The sequence below is a fragment of the Choloepus didactylus genome, chromosome 4 (assembly GCF_015220235.1).
Source record: "Choloepus didactylus isolate mChoDid1 chromosome 4, mChoDid1.pri, whole genome shotgun sequence".
Classification (NCBI taxonomy): domain Eukaryota; kingdom Metazoa; phylum Chordata; class Mammalia; order Pilosa; family Megalonychidae; genus Choloepus; species Choloepus didactylus.
In genome coordinates, this window is record NC_051310.1 from 160,594,243 (window position 1) to 160,615,008 (window position 20,766).

A 20,766-nucleotide genomic window follows, 5' to 3' on the forward strand; every position below is an offset into this window, starting at 1 on the left:
GCGTTCTTCAGTTTGATATTTCATGAAAAACAGTCTTGAAATAAATTTTGAGTGTTATACAGTACACTTAGAAAAGCAATTATCATTAAATTGTTAAATAAACTAAGATGCATTATCAGTCTCTAAGACAAGAGTACAGTAAACAGTATTTCTCAAACATCTCAAGAGGCTTCAAGAAGCATTTTTCTAACTCTAAATATGGATGCTTACCCTCATCCTAGATGTATTAAATAAGAATCTCAGTAGGTAATTTTGATGTGAAGTCAGGTTTGAGAACTTCTGATATATTCAATATTAATAAAAGATGAAGAAAATATTGCAAATATTACACATCACTTAACCTGGCATAATTTTAAGATAGTAAACAATCTTTCCAGATGCTTCCTATTGTCTTTTCCTTTGGCAATTCTCCCAGGCCTGAAGGCTTTCTCTAGTGACTCTTTTTGAAACTCCTCACTAAGCACCTCATGACTAAGAAGCCAAGGAGTCCGGTCGCTCAAAAATACATATAATGTCAAAGAACCAAAATTTCCCCTCTGGGAAATTTCCACTTCATCTTCCTTAAAAACACTGCATATAGTACAACTCAAGTCATTATTTTTTCCATTGTGTTTTGCATTCTTCTAATTCACTTTTTTAAAAACAAAGTAGAGGTGGTATAAAAAGAAAGAGTTAATAATTTCATATTCCTTGTCAGCACCCTGGTGATACATGAACACCAGGAACTTTTTAGAGCCATACGTTTCTTAGGAATTTAACTTTCTTTACTTATATTATGAGCACTGCTTTAGGCCAATTTATGTGCCACTAACTCATTAATTTTAAAAGCCTCACCATATAATATTCTGGTATACCATAATTTATTCTACCATTCTCATGTTACAGGTCAGGTTATTTCCCAACTTTTACCACTATAAATAATGCCACAATATACATCCTTGTACTTATTGAATAGCAACCCTTAATGTTTTGGTGCATTAAGTTTTACAGGATAGATTAAAAAATGTAATATTGCAGCATTTCTTACACCAACAGGATGTGATAATGTTAATTTCCTATACATTTGTCATCTCTTTTAATTTACAAACACAGACATACACATATGCACACACATATATTAGTTCTCACCTATATGATACATGTGTATTATACATAAACACATGAAAAGGTATAATCTTACAATGTTGATTCATATTTCACTGATGTCTGGTGAAATTAAACAAGCTTTTAAGTGTTTACTGGGCATTTCCATTTCACTCCTTGTGAATTGCTTTTTCATAATCCTTATCCATTTTTTTTCTTGTCAATCTAGGAGTTCTTTTTATAGTAGAGATACTAATTCATTGTCTGTCATAGATGTTTAACATATTTTCCAAGGTCACTGCCATTTTTTGCTTATTAAGCGGTGTCTGTTAGACCAAAAACATTAAATATTTATACATTCAAATCGCCAAACTATTTATTTTCTGAGTTCCCTTAAGAAAATTGTCCTTAAATGATTCCAACTAAAAATCCTCCTGTAATTTCATCAAATTGTTTTAATAGTTGAATTTGTTGACATTTATTTTTATATATTGTATGAGGTGGATATCTCAACTTATTTTCTTTTAGGAAGTGTCAAAGATTAAATTTGATTTGAAGTCAGGAATTATGGATTTAAAGAGCCCAATCCTCTTAATCCCCAAATTACACTACCTTCCTTTATCATACATTAAGTTACCATATATAATTGGATCTATTTCTGAAATCTTTATTTTGTTCCACTGACCAACTTTATATGTTTTTATTAATATCACATGGTATTTATTATGATAGCTTTATAGCAAATTTTAATACTGGTGGAGCATATTGCCACACACAAATATTATTTTTTTCTTGATGATTCTTTTATTAATCCTTTCATAGTAATTCCAGGCATTTATTTTTTTCATATGAATATTAAACTCTTTCTCATACAATCAGAAAAAAATTGGGGCTAAGATGAGAATTGCAATAAATATACACACACACATACATTAGGTTGAACGATAAGAAATTACACTTAGGTATCAAGAATTTCATAAGATTCATGCTAATTATAAGCAAAGTATATAAAATCTAATGAGAATAAAAAGGTCAATAAGTTCATTTAAAAAGAATTTTGGATGTTAATATTTTTATATCACCTTCTTAAGTCCATTTCTAAAGAAAACTATCCTGATATGACACACACACACACACACACACACAAACACACAACACTCACACAGATACACTGAAGGAAACAAAAATTAACTCTGATATGTTGTTGGGGAACTGTGACAATACTTGAGACAAGAGCCTGACTGTGGTTTTCAAACGGTGCTCTGAGTACTATACGGAGTAAAATAGAAGTGTAACAAAGAAGGCTCTGTCCCTCTAGCTTAATCTCTTTATTTTTAGAGAGAACTTCTGTGCAAAATTTCATGAAGAAAAGATTGCCAAGAACAAAAATGAGTTTTAAAACATATAAACTATAAGTCTATTCTTCCAATTAATGCTAATAATTCATCAAATATTGATTGAGAACCTATTATCTGCTTCAGATACATCAGAGAACAAAACAGAAAATGATCCCTAGTCACCTCACACAGCTCACTTTCTAGGAGCATGAGATAGACAATAAACAAAAAATACGACAATCAGAAAATTATATAGTATTCTATGAGGCAACAGAAAAAAAGGTAAAAAAAAAAAAATATCTGCAAGATAAAGGGAACAAGAGTATTGGGGGAAGGGGGAGGCCAGGTTGCAATGTCAAACAGGGTGAGCAGGTAGACCTTATTGAGAAGATGAATTTTGAACAAAGACTTGAAGGCCATGTAGGTGTTAGCCAGTAGATGAATGAGTTAAGAGAATTTCATGCAGGGGAAAGCAAAAACTAAGTACCAAGGCAGGAGCATGCCTAACGTGTGTAAGGAACAGCAAACAAGTAAATGTGGCTGGGTGGAGTAAGTAAGGAGATGAGTGGTAGGAAATTAAGTGAAAGAGGTAATGTGGCAAAATCTTATAGGTTAATGGAGGCAATTTTGGAGATGTTGACCTTTACTCTGAGTGAAACTGGAAACTATCATAGGTTTAGGCAAAGGAATAAAACATTTTGACTTATATTTTCAAAGGATGACTCAATCTGCTCAGTTGAGACTAGGTTGTAAGAGAGAAAGGTAGAAAGGTATAGAAATGCTAAGGAGGTTATTGAAGTAATCCTGACTTGGACTAGAGTCGCAGGAGAAGTAAGAAGAAGTGGTTTGATTCAATATACATTTTAAAGGTAGAGCCCACATGATTTTATATAGGAACTGAGTGTGGGGGTGTGTAAGAAACAAAGAAAAGAGATGAGAATGAATCCAACATTTTTGATCCGAGCAACTGGATGTATGGAACTGCCTTCAACTGACATAGCAAAGGTGGAGCAGGTTTGAAGTAGTTTTTAGACTTGTTGAATTTGAGATGTCAATTAGATGTGCAAGTGGAGATGCTGAGTAGGGAGTTAGATGTAGGTATCTGGTGTTTCATTGTGAGATCTGGCCTGGAGATAGAGGTGGATCCAAGTTATGTGGTGTCTGAAGCTTATGTAATTTTAGGAGACACCCTTGGGAAACAGAACTAGAATTATGAATATAAAAATAGTTACAAGGTCTTCGCATAAGCTTGTGCAAGTGAGGGATCCCAAGTCTTAAGCTTCATTAGTTGATTATAAACTAGCCTTTCATTGGAGATACAAACTGTACAGATGTCAACATACAAAAGGCAAGAGTTTGGATGAGGAGAATGAGAGTACTGGCAGATAAGAGCCAATTATTGATCACTGGTCAGGATAAGAGAGTAAGTAGCAAAGGATTTTAAGAAGAAGCAACAAGGCATGAGGTAGGAGGAAACAAAGGTTGTGAAGTGTCCAAGTGAAGAAAGAGGTGGAAGTGATAAATTTTGACCAATACTGTTAATAGGTCAAGTAACATGTGGACTGAGAATAGAGAATTAGCAACGTGGTCATCACTGACATCCTTTACAAACAGTTTTGGTGGCATGCTGGGGGAAAAAATCTGACTGGAGTGGATATAAGAAAGAAGGACAGAAATTGAAAAATAGAGTAGAGATAATAATTTTGTGAGTTTTGTTGTTGTTCTGGCTTTTCAGATGGGAAAAATAACAGATATTTGGATGCTGATGAGATTGATTCAGTAAAGAGCACAGACTTGATAGATAAAGAAGACAGAAGGTAGAATTGCTGATGGGCTGTCCTTGAGTAAAGAAAAAAGGATGAAATCTGAAATTACTGGTTTTAGATAGGAGCAGGTTTATGGAAAGTTTATCTATGATAACAAATCAGAAGGTGGAGTATGTGGGTTCAAATGTTTGTCAACGAATAAACTGTGTTGGTGTGAGTTTGCACTTAAATTTTTTCAGTGAAGTAGGAGGTAAGATCATCAGTTGGGAGTGAAGATTGAGGAAGAGATACTGGGGGTTGTGGTAGGGAAAATTCTAAAATGGCCCTCAAGATCTTTACCTTCTGGTGTAATTTTCTGTATAATCCCCTCCCCTTGAGTGTGGGTAGGATCTGTGACTTGCTTCTAACCAACAGATTATGGCAAAGGTGAAGAGATGTCACTCTGTGATTAAGTTATGTTATTATGGAAAGGATGTGTGATGTCAGTACAGTGATTAGCTTCAATATATAAGTGCATCATGCTAGCAAACACTGGAGAGGGATTCTCCTGCCAGCCTTGAAGAAGCAAATAGCCATGCTATGAACTCCCTGTGGAGAGGGGTAGGTGACAGGGAACTGTGGGTGGCCTCCAGAACCTGAGGGCAACCTCTAGCCAATAGCCTGTAAGAAATCAAGGCCCTCAGTTATATAGCTGCAAATAACTGAATACTGTTAACAATGTGAATGAACTTGGAAACACAGTCTTCCCTAGTCAAGGAAGATAAGAGTGTAACATGGCTGACAACTTCATTCTGACTTGCTGAAACCTACAGCAGATGACTCCGCTAAGCTGTGCTTGGACTCCTGACCCATAGAAACTGTGACATAATAAATGTTCATTGTTTTAAGCCACAAAGTTCGTGTTAATGTGTTACACACCAACAGACCAGTAATACAGAGACTGAAAAGAGAGAAGAGCTTGTGAAGTAGTCATCTAGAGAGTAAGAAAGTGAAGGGGCTTACAATTGACAGAATAAAGGGTCTATTTGGGTTCCACGTTCATGAATTTGAGACCAGTCAGCTTTAGTTACATTTTACTGCAACCATAGCAAGGGTGCTATATATGAAGTTATCTATTTTCACTTGTTTTATACATTTTGAAAATTGTCTATTATATACTTTCAAATTTACCAGTAAATTAATAAGTATCTATAAAGCACTTATATATATAAAGAAATCATTCCTTTTTTTTCCTCTGAAATTTGCAAGGAATCCTAGGAACGCTAGTAACCAGGAATCTAAAGTTAAGGCTAGAATTTAATTTTTGGCACTACTGACTGGTGAAAAAAAATATTTTGTAGAATCTTAATGATATGATTAAGTAATTAAGTACCAGTAATTTAAAATTAATTGGCCTGCTTCGGTTTTTAAATGTAAGGTTTTTTGCAAGTTTAAACATGTTGCCTTAAATAATCTAATTCTATTCACTGTATCTTTATATTTGCTTCATATTTAAAATTCCTATATAAAAAATTCAAACTTGCACCCTGCAATATAAAACATATGTAAACAAAAGTACAAGTTGTTAAACTACTACTTTCTAACTTTTTCTAAATAGGGAAATAACAGCAATCAATTTGATTTATCAATTAGACAAGTAACAGTCTTGTTAGTAGAGGAGAAAACTGTAATTTAAGCTATCTTACAAAGCATTACAGGTACTTTGATCCCAGAAATATTTTAGAGTTGAAAAAGTAGAAATACAGTTTTAGAATTTTCTTTAGAGATAAACTCCAGTTTTAAAAAACTGTTATACTACATACCATATTAAAGAACAACCTTTCTCATTACCACTTAAAAATTATTTCAGAAAAATAAATTAAATAAAAATACCTAACATTTATATAGTGCTAACTATAGACCAGAAACAGTTCTAAGAACAATTAATTTATTTCTTACATCAGTCTCTGAGGTACTATTATTATCTGAATTTCACAGATGGGGAAACTGAGGCTCAAGGTTACTCAGCAAGTAAGTGGCAGAATAAGGATCTGATCGTAGGCAATTTGACTCCAGAGTCTTCACTTTTAAATTCAATTTTTAGGGGGAAATTATTATAGTACCCACAACTTTGTAATTAGAGTCTGTCAGTCTGATCAGTAGAAACATGCAAAGTGAAAGTAAAATTCAGTTTGTACTGAAACATATAATTATTTTTTAAAGAGTAGAAAGAATTTTTGAATGTTGGGTCTGTAGGTCAAACTGATGTGTTTTCTTTTTTTAAACTTTTTGTTTCTCGAATATTTACAGTCTGTTAATCTTTTTATCACATTAGTTTGTAACAGACAAACTATTCCAGAAATAGAACTAAATCACAATTCATTTAGCTAATATTGATGAAAATAATATAAATGTTAGTTGTCTGGATGCATTTCCTATTACCTTATAGAAAATTACATGGAAAAAGTTTACAGTTATTTTTAATAGCAGAGGGTATCATATTAACTAAAACACATAAAAGTTTTTTTTAATCTAACTAAGAGTTCTCTGGTTTTGATCCATTTCTGCCAGTTAAACTGGAAAAATATATTTGCTAAATTGATGGGTACAATAAACTTAACCCAGAAATAAAAGTTATTTTCCTAAATGCGGAAAAGTCTATTTTGAGTATGGCAACTTTCATTTATCATATTAGAACCCATTTTCCTATCATGGTTACAAGTCAATAAAGCTAAGTTGAATTAATTGGTTCTATCTATAGGAAACAATTGTGAGCTGTGTAATGTAAGACAAAGACCAAATTATCTTCGTCATACCACATGAATAGAATCTATTGGGAAATATTGTAGGGAATAAAATAATTACAGGGTACTAATAACATTAAGATTAATGATAGCTACAACTTCTTCAGTGAATTAAGGATTTTGTTTTGTTCTTCTCTTACATGTTTCTTTGTGTTATCCAGGAGATATTATGCTTGTTTGTACAAGAGCAGAAGAAAACAGATAATAAATAAAATACATTTGAAAAATGTAACTGAGTACAGTGGATAGAATAAAAAATCACAAATAACTTATTTCAAATTAGCAAAATACTAGATTCAGCAGAGTGGAATATAATATATCTAGAGGGTAAAAGGATAATGCTATAATTTTACTAAACTTTAGTGTTCAAGTAGCCATTTTATAAAAATTCACATGTTCATATAAAATAAATCAAAGAACCCAGAAATATAACTTCAAAAGACAAAATTATTGAGAGTTTTTCTTACTGAACCCAGGATTTTTAACTTTCAGAAAAATCATTAGTTTTGTTTTTAATTGTTGTTGTCCTTGTTTGTCTTGATTTTATTTGGATAGGAAAGAATGATGAAGTACAAAACATTAAGAAATATAAAATCAGTTGTTTTCCTAATGGTTTTCTATACCATATAATTAAAGTCCACTTTACAGATAAGGTTTGTAGAGTGAAAATGTATAGAAGCTTGATTCTCTTTTTATATAGTACCATTTACTTCAAAGATAAGTGCTGGGTTTCATCATTAGAGATATGTACATTATTACTCAATTTATTGGGGGCTAAAATGTGAGCATTAAAAAGTACCTTTGTTTGAAGGACATGGTACTACATAGATGAAAATTAAATTCCTTCTATAGAATAACATCCTAAATATTAGCTTTGCTTCCAGTCATTACAGTAAAACTTTTCCTGAAGTTGTAAAAGTATTAGAATCAGAAAATGACCAAATAATTCTGATAGTCTTATATTAGATCATATGCAAAAGCCTTATTTAATATATTTTGCAAACATGGTTCAATGATAATTTATTAGTTAACTGAATAAAAAATAGGTTAAATAGATAAGCCTTTCTTTAATATTTAAACAATACCATGAGGCCCTGTATTGGTAAAAAAGTGGAACTATTAACAAAAATAACATTTCCTATCTAAATGAAGCTCAACTCAGGCAAAATAAAAGTGCATTTAATCATACTGATAAATATATTTTTCAACATTCACCAAGGTTCAGTATGGCTCTGAATTATATAAGATATGGCAGACAGTCTCCTAAATGCAGTAAAAGATGACTACAATTTTGAAGAAAGATCTAAAAATATTCAGTATCAAAACAATCAACTCAAACTAATAAAATATATTTCTAACTGCAAAGTTTGCCACTCCAGCAAAAAAAAAAAAAAAAAAAGCTAGTATTAAGTTCTAAGAAAAGTACCATTTCCTGAGTTGTTAAACTGAATTAAAATTATCACAGATACCAATATTCAGTTACTTTTAGATTGTTAGAAATATTTTTCATCAATAGTTTAAAATTGTGCATACAGTAAGGCATGTCTCCACTCAAAAACAAATAAGATTGCATTCACTTTTAAAGATATACCTTTGCTCAATAAGTCATATTTATACATTCATTTTTCACATATTTGACAACTTAACTCATGTACCAAGAATCCTAGGAAGATAAAATAAGGGAGATAAAAATACCAACTCAATAAATAAACCTCAAAATACCACAAAGTATTCATAATTTTAAGGGAGAAATCCAAAATTCTTGTAGTCTACTACTTGAATATATTTTTTTATTACCAAAAATAAAAAATGCATATCAAGTTTTAGGAATAACTGATATTTCTTTCTTAGGTAATTTGGAATCTGATCATGTGCATTAATGTGAATGAACGAATAAATCCTTAACCCACCATTATCTTTTTTCTCCAGTTTGCAGGCAATCACCCGTGAAAAGTATGGTGTAGATGATAGGATGATACTGTACCTGATTAGCTCTGGAGGTGGTCATGGGATCAGATGGAGAGGACTTGGTGGTAGTTGGGGAAGATGGCAATGTCTGGGAACAAAGCAGTTCAGGAGCAAATCAACCTTTATAAGCCTTAAACTGATTATTTAAAGAAAACAAAACAAAATAAAATGTAATATAACAAGAACGAAATCCTATGAACAAATTTTCTCCTAATCATTCAAATTTAATGGAATTTAAGATCAATTAAGTAATTAATGCATGTAAATATGCATGCATAAGCATGTAAAAATAAATTCATGACTTGAAATCATGATGGCGACTGATAAAAATTCATATGAGTATTAAAGGTATCCTGACTATATTCATGAATAGTAGTCTCTTTTGTTTTTCCTCTTTTCTTATGGGAAAAGCTATGCCAAAACAAACATTCAAGAAGTTCAATGAGTAAAACTGAAAGAGTAATTTTCCTATCAATGAATACAGTCTGGGATTTGAAGAAGTGGTGAAATGAAGTTTACTTTGGCATAAAAGTATCCACCTACTTAATATGTTGAACATCACCAACAAGTTGATTCCACATGAATTTAGGGATCCATATTTAAAAGCAATTAAATTTGTAGTTCTGAGTTCTTAATATCACATTATCTTCTAAAATATTAATTTTTAACAAATTTAGAGCCCGTCTGAAAATGTAAACATTAACCTCATGTTAATAAACATGTAACTGATAGCATATTAACAAATTACCATCATATTTTAATCATTAATGCTAAACACTAAAAAGTTAATATAGATGAAGGGTAAAATATATTGTAGCATCATCAGTCTGTGTTGAAACTACGCATAAAAATATTAGGAATAATATTTATTGTTTACTTCACTTCTAAACACATAAACATAATATATAAAAATATGTTGTATGAGATAATATACTTGAGAACATAAAATACTTGAACAATTCACTAAGATATTTTAAAAACTTCTCATGATTAATAGAGAAACCTTAAAATGTAAGATGTTAAGATCTTTTTCTTTTAAAAAAGTATCATATCATTTTCACTCAGCAAAATAGTATTGCTTAAATAGCATCCTCAATAGATAATGTTTCTTGGGTGAAATGGGTAGGTTTGTACAGAATAGATACAATTATATAAGGGTGTTGTGTTTTCTATTAATATATATATCAATCAAAATTACTCATATATGAGCAAAAGCATAACTTTAAAGGTTCAGCAGTATCAGGAAAAGGAGATGAAATTATTTAATAAAGTCATATTTTTACTTTTAAGACTTCAAAGTTCTCTAATTTGCATAAAATAAAGCAGTTAAGGGTAAGAGAAAGGATAAAGAAATTTACAGAATCCTGCTCAACTCAGTGCCCACCAGTAAGAAAGTAAGATTGGTTCTAACATCAGATCATGTTTTAAGTAGTCTACTCCTCAAATGATTCCTGATTCTTCTTAACTTAAACCTTAAGATACCTTGAGGTACTCAGACCTAATGCTGAGTCACACCAAGATTTTTGTTAAATCATATAAAAGGGGAGGGGGGTGGGGAGAAAAGTGTTCGAGTCAGAAACAGCAGCTCATATAAGAAGGAAAACAAAGCTTCAAATCCTTTATTTTCTCTTTTTTGCTCCTTTTAAAAAATTCCTGGTCAATTTCTCCAGATATTTTGATTGTTTAGTTCTTTAAAACTGCCTCAAATATATTCTTTTTCATGCATTATTATGCTGCGATATAAACTAATGCCTTCATGCTACCCCATGACCTAAGAATTTAGTAGTAAATGTGTTTTTATTTGTTTTTTCCCACCTCTGGTTACAACTGTTATTGCACAGTATTCCTGGAAGTATTAACATACATTTCAAATATGAGCTGTATTAATTTCAGATTAATTATGAGGTTGGTGACCAAATATATGTGAAATAAAATAAATCTAGAGGTTGTTTTTCCCAATAATGGGTTGAAATCCACGTTCAAAAACCTACCGAAGTACAAGACTCCATGTGTGTGGGCCCTTCTATTTACAGAGTACAGTCAACTTGAAGTACTACAGGTTCACTGTGACATCCACCTTGCCTTGGATATAAATTCTTAATGAGGCCTTTAAGTGTTGCAAAGAACTCTGGGGAGAAAGTAATAACCGGTAACTCAAAGTAAAGTGGTAAGTGTTTTCATGCTAATCACAAAGACTGTAGAAATAGCTTCTATTTAAATTGTCAGGAGGGTATGAAGGATCTTGGAAAATGCTGATAAATTTATTAATAATAAGGTGACAAAAATGTTTTAATGTAGATGATCCATTCTAGCTAAAAACAGGAACATTGTTTTCTAGCATCTAGTCATTATGCTGTCAGTGTATTAACAAATCTTAACATTCTGAATTTGTAGTGACTTTTTTGTTTGGCATACCTTTAAAATATTGAACATGTATTAATAATTAATATCATTCACATTCATCAACACTTGCCTTACTAAATCTGAAGCTGGTTTCCCCCCACAGGAATAAAAACATTATTTTTAAATTCCTGGGGCAATAGTAATATGTTTAAAATTATAAACTTTATAAATGTGATGTTACAGTTTAATATTTTAAATAAACAAATGAAAATGAAATAAGTTTGGGCCTGACGGGATTAAAAAAAGTAAAAATGTCTCTGTAAATTGATTCTAAATATATTTTCACAGATTAAATTCTTAAAATAATAAAATGTAGTAAAATAAGTATGTGATGAGTTTTCTAACTATTATTCATATATATACTTTTAAACAAAAAAAGTCTCTTTCCTTTACAAATTTGGTTTATAACAATGAAGAGATTCCAGATATTTTGCAATTCAGTTGATTTTTTAAAATACTAGGAGCAAAAAATTCTCATAAATAGATAGATGTAAATATATTAAAGAAATGATTTTAATTTAAAGGGTTCTATTAATTATATATTGGAATGTCTGTGATAGTTGTTCTCAACTACATAGATAAATGAAACAGAAAAATCCATAAGAATCATTTCATTGTACAATCTAATGGTACAATGTGCTTGTTTCCTTAATTTTCATAAGTAAAATATTTACATCCACTTACTATGCAGAATTAAAATTTAATAGTTTCAACTTAAATATCATTTATTAAATTTCTGATATAAATCCTAATCTTGTAACTAACTGAATATCCACAGAACATCAAGATATTTGTTATACCATTTTACAAAGCACATTAACCTCTAAAAATTAACTTTTTTGTATTCTCAAATAGTGAATATGAACAGTAGAGTTATTTTTTTTAACACCACTTTATTTTTCAAATGGGAATTGTTATCTACATGACTTAAATGGCTGTTTAAGAATTCTGCATTTGACATTGAAGACTGAATTTTACTTAATCAGAAAAATTTGAAATTAAAAATTTTAAAATAGTGGATCCTTTGGAATATGAAATAGTGTTTTAAATTTAAGAATATAGTAATTGACATTTAGTTACATTCATATGTATCTAGGCTTTTGTGAATAAGAACTAAAAAGTGATTACATATTAAAAGATAAATTTGTGTTAACAAGTGACAGTTTTGCAGGACCAGAGAATATAACTATAAATAAACGCTATAATAAACACAGCTTGCCTGCCAGCAAGTCTACATTAATAGACTGTCAAGAACCTCTGATATTTATAGGTATAGCAAAAACAGCAGTGAACAACAAATCTCAGTTGTAACTCTGAATAGAGTACTAGCTAACCATGTGACATTACTCAAGTATTGTCACCTTCTGAACCTCAGCTTCAGCTTCTATTAAATAAGCCTGATCCATAACCAATAATGGATACAATATTTAAATATGTAAGTGTCTCCTCTGGTTTCCATTCCTGACAACTCTCTTCTGCCTTCTTCAAACATTTGAACTATCTGGGACAACTAGGCCCCAGTATAAATTCATGCTGTCCAGTTTCAACAGGTCTTTCACAACTTGTTCTTATGCCATAGCTTATTTTTCCTGTAATTGTTGTTCCACAACATTAGCCTTCTTTTCAACCATTCAGTCTCATGTATTTTATCTTTCCTTCAACTGATAGTCTTTATTACTTCATGAAATCATGGTTTTCCAGAATGAGCTTCCTTATCTACTACAACTGACTTTACCCTGACTTTTTCAGTCTTCCAAATCACTCCACCCCGTCCCCATATATTCTCATTCTTCTCATGGTAGACAAAAGTGTGACCTCCTAACCAGAGGCTAATTTCTTCACAGGCTAGGACCTCAGCACCCTAAATTCTATCTGTCCAGCACTCTTGAGTTATCTTGTCCCCTCACTAATCTCATCTGTATTGCCATCTCCAATTTCTCTGCCTTTTCAAGAGCCTTCTTAATCTTTACCATAAGGCATACTCTCTTGAATAGCAAGGACTATGTGAGCCTCTCTGGGCCTTTCTTAACTAACTTGTATTTTTTTTCCTTTGTACATCTAATATTTCAAGTCAGCAGTTTCCATACTTGACACCATTTTTCTTTTTTACCTAACCGGCCTCTTTATTACTAGAAAATATGATTTTTGCCTTTCATGATTGAAACTAACTTTTAAAATCTCCAATGATTTTTCTCCAATTTGATTTTTTTTAATCTCCTTCTTTCTCCCCTTATTTTCTCATAGGGAATATTACTGGTTTCCCTTTTACTCTACGATTAGTAAAAAGCACTTACTATGTACCAGATATAGTTCTGTTCATTGAATACTCATAATAGCCGTATGAAATAGATTATCTCCATGTTGAAAAAAAAGTACAGAGAAGTAATATAACATGCCCAAAGGTGCACAACTGGTAAGTTGTTAGAGCCAGGACTTGAATCCTTACAGGCCTGCTCCATATCCTATGCACTGAACCATGATACTATAATGTCTCTGACTTACTGTTTCTGATAACTGCTTCTCTATCTCATTTGTTTGCTTCTTTTTTTTCTATGCTAGCATGAAGATGTAAGTGAAGTTATCACCTCTTCTGTAATCAAGTATCTACATTTCCACTTTTAGATTCTCACCAATGCTTCTATTAAAGTCTACTTCAAGAGAAAAAAACAGTACTTACAACTTATTCAACTTGCCTGAAATGACTAACCAATCAAAATATCTACTGCAAATAGATGCCTAACTAAAATTCACTAGTTGCTTTCTAGGCTTCACCATCCTGCGAGGCTCAAAACCATATTGTCATTTTTTATTCTTTCCTCTCCACTTTGGAGCCAGATTAAATCAGTCTCAAACACCTACAGATTTTACTTCGAAATGTCTTTTGATTTCATGCATTTATCTTTTTACCACCAAAAGTGATTAGGTATTCATCATCTTGTTCCTAAAATATTGCCTAATCTCTAAACTTCAAGAGGCTTGTTGAAGATTCTGAAAAATACCACATTACAGAAAACCTACCAAATTCTGTTTCACTAGCATTCTTCAAACTTGGAAGAAATATAGCACAGTGTTAAGCAAAATTACCAGTTGTACTACTTCGGGAAAGTTACTCAACTTATCCAAGCATCAGCTTCCATAAGTATAACATGGAATCTGTACCTAACTGTCACATTGGGATTTTCTGAGGATGAAATGTGATAATACATGTAAAGTTCTTAGCACAATGGCCAACACGGAATAAACAATATTTATAAAATACTTATTAACTTAAATGACACCACAATTTGTTTTACTGCTATTACCTCTTTTACTCTTCTTCTGTTACTGCTACTATTTCTATAGTCAGTTAACATTATCACTGCTACCTTCATTCTTGACTAGGATTCTCCCCTCCCCCTCTTATTTTTGGCCTGACAAAGATTAACATCCCCTGGATTAGTAAGTGTTATAAAGAAGCAGCTTTGGAAAATACAGGCTTACAAAAAGTGATTTTAAACAGATTAATACGAAACCTTAAAATCAAAAGATCTGCATAGTAAATCACTCTACTAATTCCTGTCGTCCTTCTAGTTTTTCTCTTTTCCCACCAATAATTATACCTACACACACTCTAAGAGTTTGCCTGATTTGTTAGCAGAGAAGAGAACAAAACGCAGAGTACCTCCCTTTTATTCAAACCTTACAGAGAAATTAAAATAGCTTTTTGGGAAAATATTATGAAGAATCCCTAGACTCCCCTTTATCCAAGGATCTCCATTATCTGACTGCACTCTACCTACCTTTCATTTCCTCTAAACTCAAATAGAAATGTTCTACTTCCGCAAAGACTGCTTACTTACTGTTCAACAATGATGTCCTTATCCCAAAACCCATATTGTTTCATCTGCCTGAAACTAGCTTTTTCCTTTCTTCTCTTCTACTTAGCAGGCAATTCCTATATAACCTTTAAAGCTTGGTTCTAGTCTCTGCCTACTTTACAAGACCATTACCTGTTATTCTGGCCTACATTTCTTTCACACTTTCTGAACTCTTAGAGTGCTTTGTATATATTGTAATTTTAGTATATAAGTACAGTTTTACATGTTGATAAATTATTTGAAGCACTTATGACCTCCTAAAAACTAGCTAAATAGAGCAAAGGGTAGAACTTTAAATATGTTATATATTCCCTCCATGCAATTCACTAAGAAGGCATTTAATAAATTCATGATTGAATGAATGAATGAACAAATTAACAAGTGCTATCTTTGCCATTTTTCATGCCTAAAGTAAAATTCTTTGGCATAAATGAGATTTTTTTAATATCTTAATTTGATTATTTTTACTACATGAGAAGTTTTTGAATGCACATAGTCATCTATTCCCTAATGTAGTTTTTCTTAAAAATATATCTGACAATTAAGAACTGAATAGTTTAAAACATGTAATACCTAAAGGTGGATATGACTGTCATGCTAGATTTCAGCATTTACTATTTTGAAAAACTTGCGAGACTAATATACACTACTTTGCTAAGAAAGTATACTTGTTTGAGAACCCAGTCATTTGGTTTCAATTAGGTAGAATATTTTGGTTCATGCATTTTATTCAGTGACCAATTTTATTTATATAACACAATTCAGAATATATTTTATTAAAAGTCCATAATATATTGTGTAAAATAACAACTTTTATAACATGCCTTATTTGTTTAGATATAAATTTGGTTTCCTATTTTAAGTCCAAATTGAGCATAAATAATGCCTTTTTAAATAAAGCAAAGCCTTAAAATTATTAACCATAAAAAGCAATGGGCATATGTAATAACTGATAAAATAAAATCCATAGCTTATTTTCAACATGAATCCATTTCTTTGCAGAAGTTGGCTTTTATGGCTCCAGATTTTTTAAAACTCTAATTTTAGTCTTTGAATGATCTTACCCAAAAGAAAACTGCTAATAAAAGGTTTTAAACAAATTATTTTAAAAATTAACTTGAAGCCCAAAACAAATGGAAAACGTTATGTCATTAGTTAAGGGGATAACTACCATATAATAAGAAACTTTTCATGATATTATATATTAAAATATAAAACATTACATAAATATCACATGAAATATGCTTTTATCTATTCTATAGTAAAATAAGTCATTTTAGACAATTATTTATACTGAATAACAAAATTATTTCTTCAGAAATAAAATCATGATCATTTAAATTTATTTATTTGACTTACTATTTGGAAAATGAGCTAGCAAAGAGTACTACGTGGATAAAATAGGATATCTAGAAACTTAGAGAATCTCAAACTTAGAGCATAAAATACCCAGTTTATCAATATTATCATGGAAATATGTTTACCCTCTTGTCCAGATTTTTCAAGTAATTTTTAAACTTCTACATTTACAAAGAGCGTGTTCAAGTGTTAAATATATTGCCTTACTAGATTTAGTATATTCCTTTGATAAATTCTTTTGTAAGATATTGTATTTCATATACATGATTGATTACATGAAAATCAACAATATTTTTCTTTAGTCCCATGAATCTATAAGGCTTGCAAATGATTTCAAATACACAAAACTGAATCACGCACTATTATTTTTTTAACACATCTTGAATTTGAGTAGCATTATTTGACCAAGGCAAACGAAAACAAACCAAGCAAACATTTTTAAATTCTGGTCAGCATAAATCTATATTGGTATTGGACATATGGCAAACTCATATTGCCATAGAGAAAAGTGGAACTTTAACAGTTCATAACTTATTATTTGATGATACTAGCTATCTGTTACTATAATAATAACATTCATTCATATCATTGTCTTGGAAATATTGCCAGTAATATCACACTACACAAACTACATTTAATGTTTTAGTGTTTTAAAAATCAAGACGTTCACCTCTATCCATAAATGCATGTACTTTCTCACAGAAGTTACAAAAGAAAAGGGAAGAGTAATAGGCTAGACTAATGAAGAAAGTCATGGATCATATATCTTAGTTCTGATTCTTTGAATTCTTAGTCCCCCATGATTTTAATCCAGAGGTCTCTGAACAAATTTCTAGTTTTAGAATCTGGACAAAGTCATGGAATCACTTTCAAGGCATTTAAATTATTCTTCGTATGACATTTTATGTCATTCCTATCACACCTAGCATAGATAAACTAGACATTTCAAAACTATAAATGGCTCTGAAGAATAAAAAAAAAATCCATTGATGTCTCTAGTGCTTTAAAATATTTATATTCTATGTTATATAAAGTAAGACGTACTTCCTTAAAAAATTATAGGGGCATATTAATTTAACGATTTTGACACCGCTGAAGAGTATAAAATGAAAGATTTTATATGGAATAACAGCTACATAAGATTGAAACACAGAAGGATTTTTAAGTGGTAATAGAAGAATAAATTAGCCTATAATTTGAAAATATATTACCTAATTACTAATTTTTAAATTTACATTTGATTAGTCAGCATTCATATTTATAAATTTATAGGTATATATATAAGATTCATAATACTTTAATATAAAATATTTTTCAATTCAGAAACATGAAATTAATAAGACTTTGGGCTACATTTCAAATTTATTACAATAACATAAACATGTAAATTAAATACTCTGAATTAATGAAGAATACATTTCTTTTGAAGGCATAAATTATTGATAGCAGTCACAAATTAAGAAGCTAATTATAAAAAGGCAAATGCAGAAAACAATAATTATGAAAATAAAATATCTAATAAATTTGAGGATTTAAAAGAGTTTATGGGGAAGAATTCACCATATTTAACATTAAAAATGTAACTTTTCCCCTATATCATGTCAGCCATTACTCAATCTTTTAAAAATTCACATTGGTTTTTAATCAAGTAAAATTTTGTTACAGAAAATCCCATACATTAAAAATGAACATTGGCCCTTTATGACATATATGTAAATACTACACAAGTACACAAAACATAATAGCTGATTTTTAACAAAGGACTGTTTGCTAGGTACACAGATTAATTACACATTTTTGTTAATGAATAAAAAAATGTTGAATATGACAAATTAACATAATAGGAGTGTATATGCATAATAACTAGACTGACAACTACAAAAATCACTGAATAGGGCATTAGAAATTTTGAGGATGGAGTTTCATTTCAATTTTTGTACATTTAAAAAGTGATATACTTTTAAATAAATTAAATTTCTATAAATTAATCAAAATTTGTGCCTATAAATTTAAAAAAAAGGACAATTACAAAACAAGTTACATAACTGTTCTTCACTGCAACACCAATAAATGAATAATTAAATCAATAAGTAGACCAGCTGATCAGTCAAAGGAGGAGACTGTGATAGTCTTTAAATAGCCAAATGACAACTCTAGTTTAGAAAAAAATACTTCATATTCTAGGACTTTAAGGCTTCTTTTATAGGGAATTCTTTCTAATTAGTGGATAACTTTCTTAGATTTCCCAACTAAACACTCACTTGTTTGATGCGATCTGGATTGACGGTGGTCTGGGGTTGCAGAATGCTGACTGGTTCTGTCTTGGCCACATTTTGGGGCATTTCTCGAATTTTTTCTGCAATGAAGCCATGAACTGCATTCAGTGCTTCAACTGTTCCCTGGATCAAGCACACTCGCTCAGTAGTACCTGTGGATACAAGATTAATTTTCAGAAAGCATGCCTTCTTATTTTATATTGACTGCATTCAGTGCTTCAGCTGTTCCTGGGATCAAGCATACTTACTCAGTAGTACCTCTCTGGATAAAATAATAATTTTCAGAAACATTTCTCATTATTTGGGAAATTTTTTAAAAAGCTAAAAAGGAATGATGCTATAATTATGCCAATAAAATAATGTAAAAGGTGGAATAGAAATTAATTAGAAATGTTCAAATGAGCAAAACATCATTAACACACATCCCTATTAACCACATTCTTCCCTAATGGTTTTAGTCTCAAAGAGGGTCTCTGGATTCCAGCAGAGCCAGAGATCCTGAGATGTTCTGAACATTTCACTTATTCATATACATAGCAAATATTTATTGAGCACTTATAAAGGACTTAGGGTTAGAAACTGGTAAAATAGATGACAGAATATGGAGCTTAATCTTTAGGAAGATAAATAGAAACTGAGCCAGCTAATTATAAGATCATAAAACATGAACAATAATGAAGGTTCTTACATGGATGGTACAATGGATCCACAGTGCAAAGAGCATTTAAATCATGTGAGAAGAAGGGTTATTAGAAAGTTTACATAGTAGGTACATTTCTGATTTTTTACTACTCTCTATTAATTTAACTTGCCCTTCTTTTAATCAAAACAATTAATATATATATAAATATACATATTTTAACTTTTCCACTAGAATGTAAGCTCTAAGAGGACAGAGAGTTAGTCTGTTTTGTTCTGTTCTGTATCCCCAAAACCAAAGTACCTGGCACATAGCAGGGGCACAATAAATAATTACTTGATAAATGAATCAATGCTGCCTTTATTCATGATCTAATTTTTAAAATAAAATAGAATATTAGGGTTAAAAAGGAAGTTTAAAATTAGTTTACAAAATTTGAAAATGATGAATAAAAATACTATTAATAGCATGTTTCATATTTAGTGACTAGAATGTAAACATACATATGAAATATGACTAAAATTAAATTGGACATGTTTAATACACAGGTCCTGGAGCTCATTTTATATTTTACAGATACACCATAAAGTAATAAAAATAAATGATTAGTTTTTCAGACTATTTTTAGCCCCAGTGCTGTAGCCTGGCATGAAACTTTAATCTTGTCAGATTCCCAACACAACACATACACTAACTTCTCAGAAACAGGTAATTCTTTACTAAACAATTATTTAAAAAATCAAAACAATGGTACTTTTCAACTTACATTTTTTCTTCAAATTAATGGGAAAACTTTCAAGAGCTTAACATATTTCCTTTTGGTGTTACAGTTTCAAAATTCCAAGCCACTGTGTAAAATATTTTTAAAATACTTTTATGCAAGCCAAAGTTTTTAAACCAAAAACATTCAAATAATCACAGGGCATTTATACAGCTCTCATGATGAGTTGCCACATAAACCATATTTCTAGTAGTTTTGTATTTAAGAATAAAAGATTATCATTGCCAGTTTTAGAAAATATTTTATCACAGGAATAAGGAGCAGAAATAAAACTGCAAAATTATATGGGTACACCTAAATTGAATTTTCATGCTTTAAAATTAATGAAAATAGAAGTTGATGAAAATCTAAGTGCTCTAAATTTTACAGAAATATTTTAATACAGAAGCAAGTATATCTTTCATTTCTAAGGATGGATAGAACCTGGAAAACAATGGGAGTTTGAGGGCTTATTTTTTTCTTGTTTCTCTTAATCAGTTTTTGCATCCTTTTCTATCTTGATATATATCTCTG

The 20,766-nt window shown here is 30.7% G+C and overlaps 1 protein-coding gene across 3 annotated transcripts in view; it reads right to left on the reverse strand.

Annotated features, from left to right (window-relative positions):
• The window catches only part of NOVA1 (NOVA alternative splicing regulator 1), a 147,809-nt gene that overhangs the window by 24,072 nt on the left and 102,971 nt on the right, over positions 1 to 20,766 (reverse strand). For 2 of the 3 annotated variants that reach the window (XM_037834712.1, XM_037834715.1), the window contains 2 exons: positions 18,818 to 18,984; positions 8,954 to 9,025 (listed from right to left, as the gene is read on the reverse strand). In XM_037834712.1, the coding sequence (XP_037690640.1) occupies positions 8,954 to 9,025; positions 18,818 to 18,984 (239 nt within the window). The remainder of the gene's footprint in view (positions 1 to 8,953; positions 9,026 to 18,817; positions 18,985 to 20,766) is intronic. The other variant, XM_037834713.1, reaches the window with a different exon arrangement.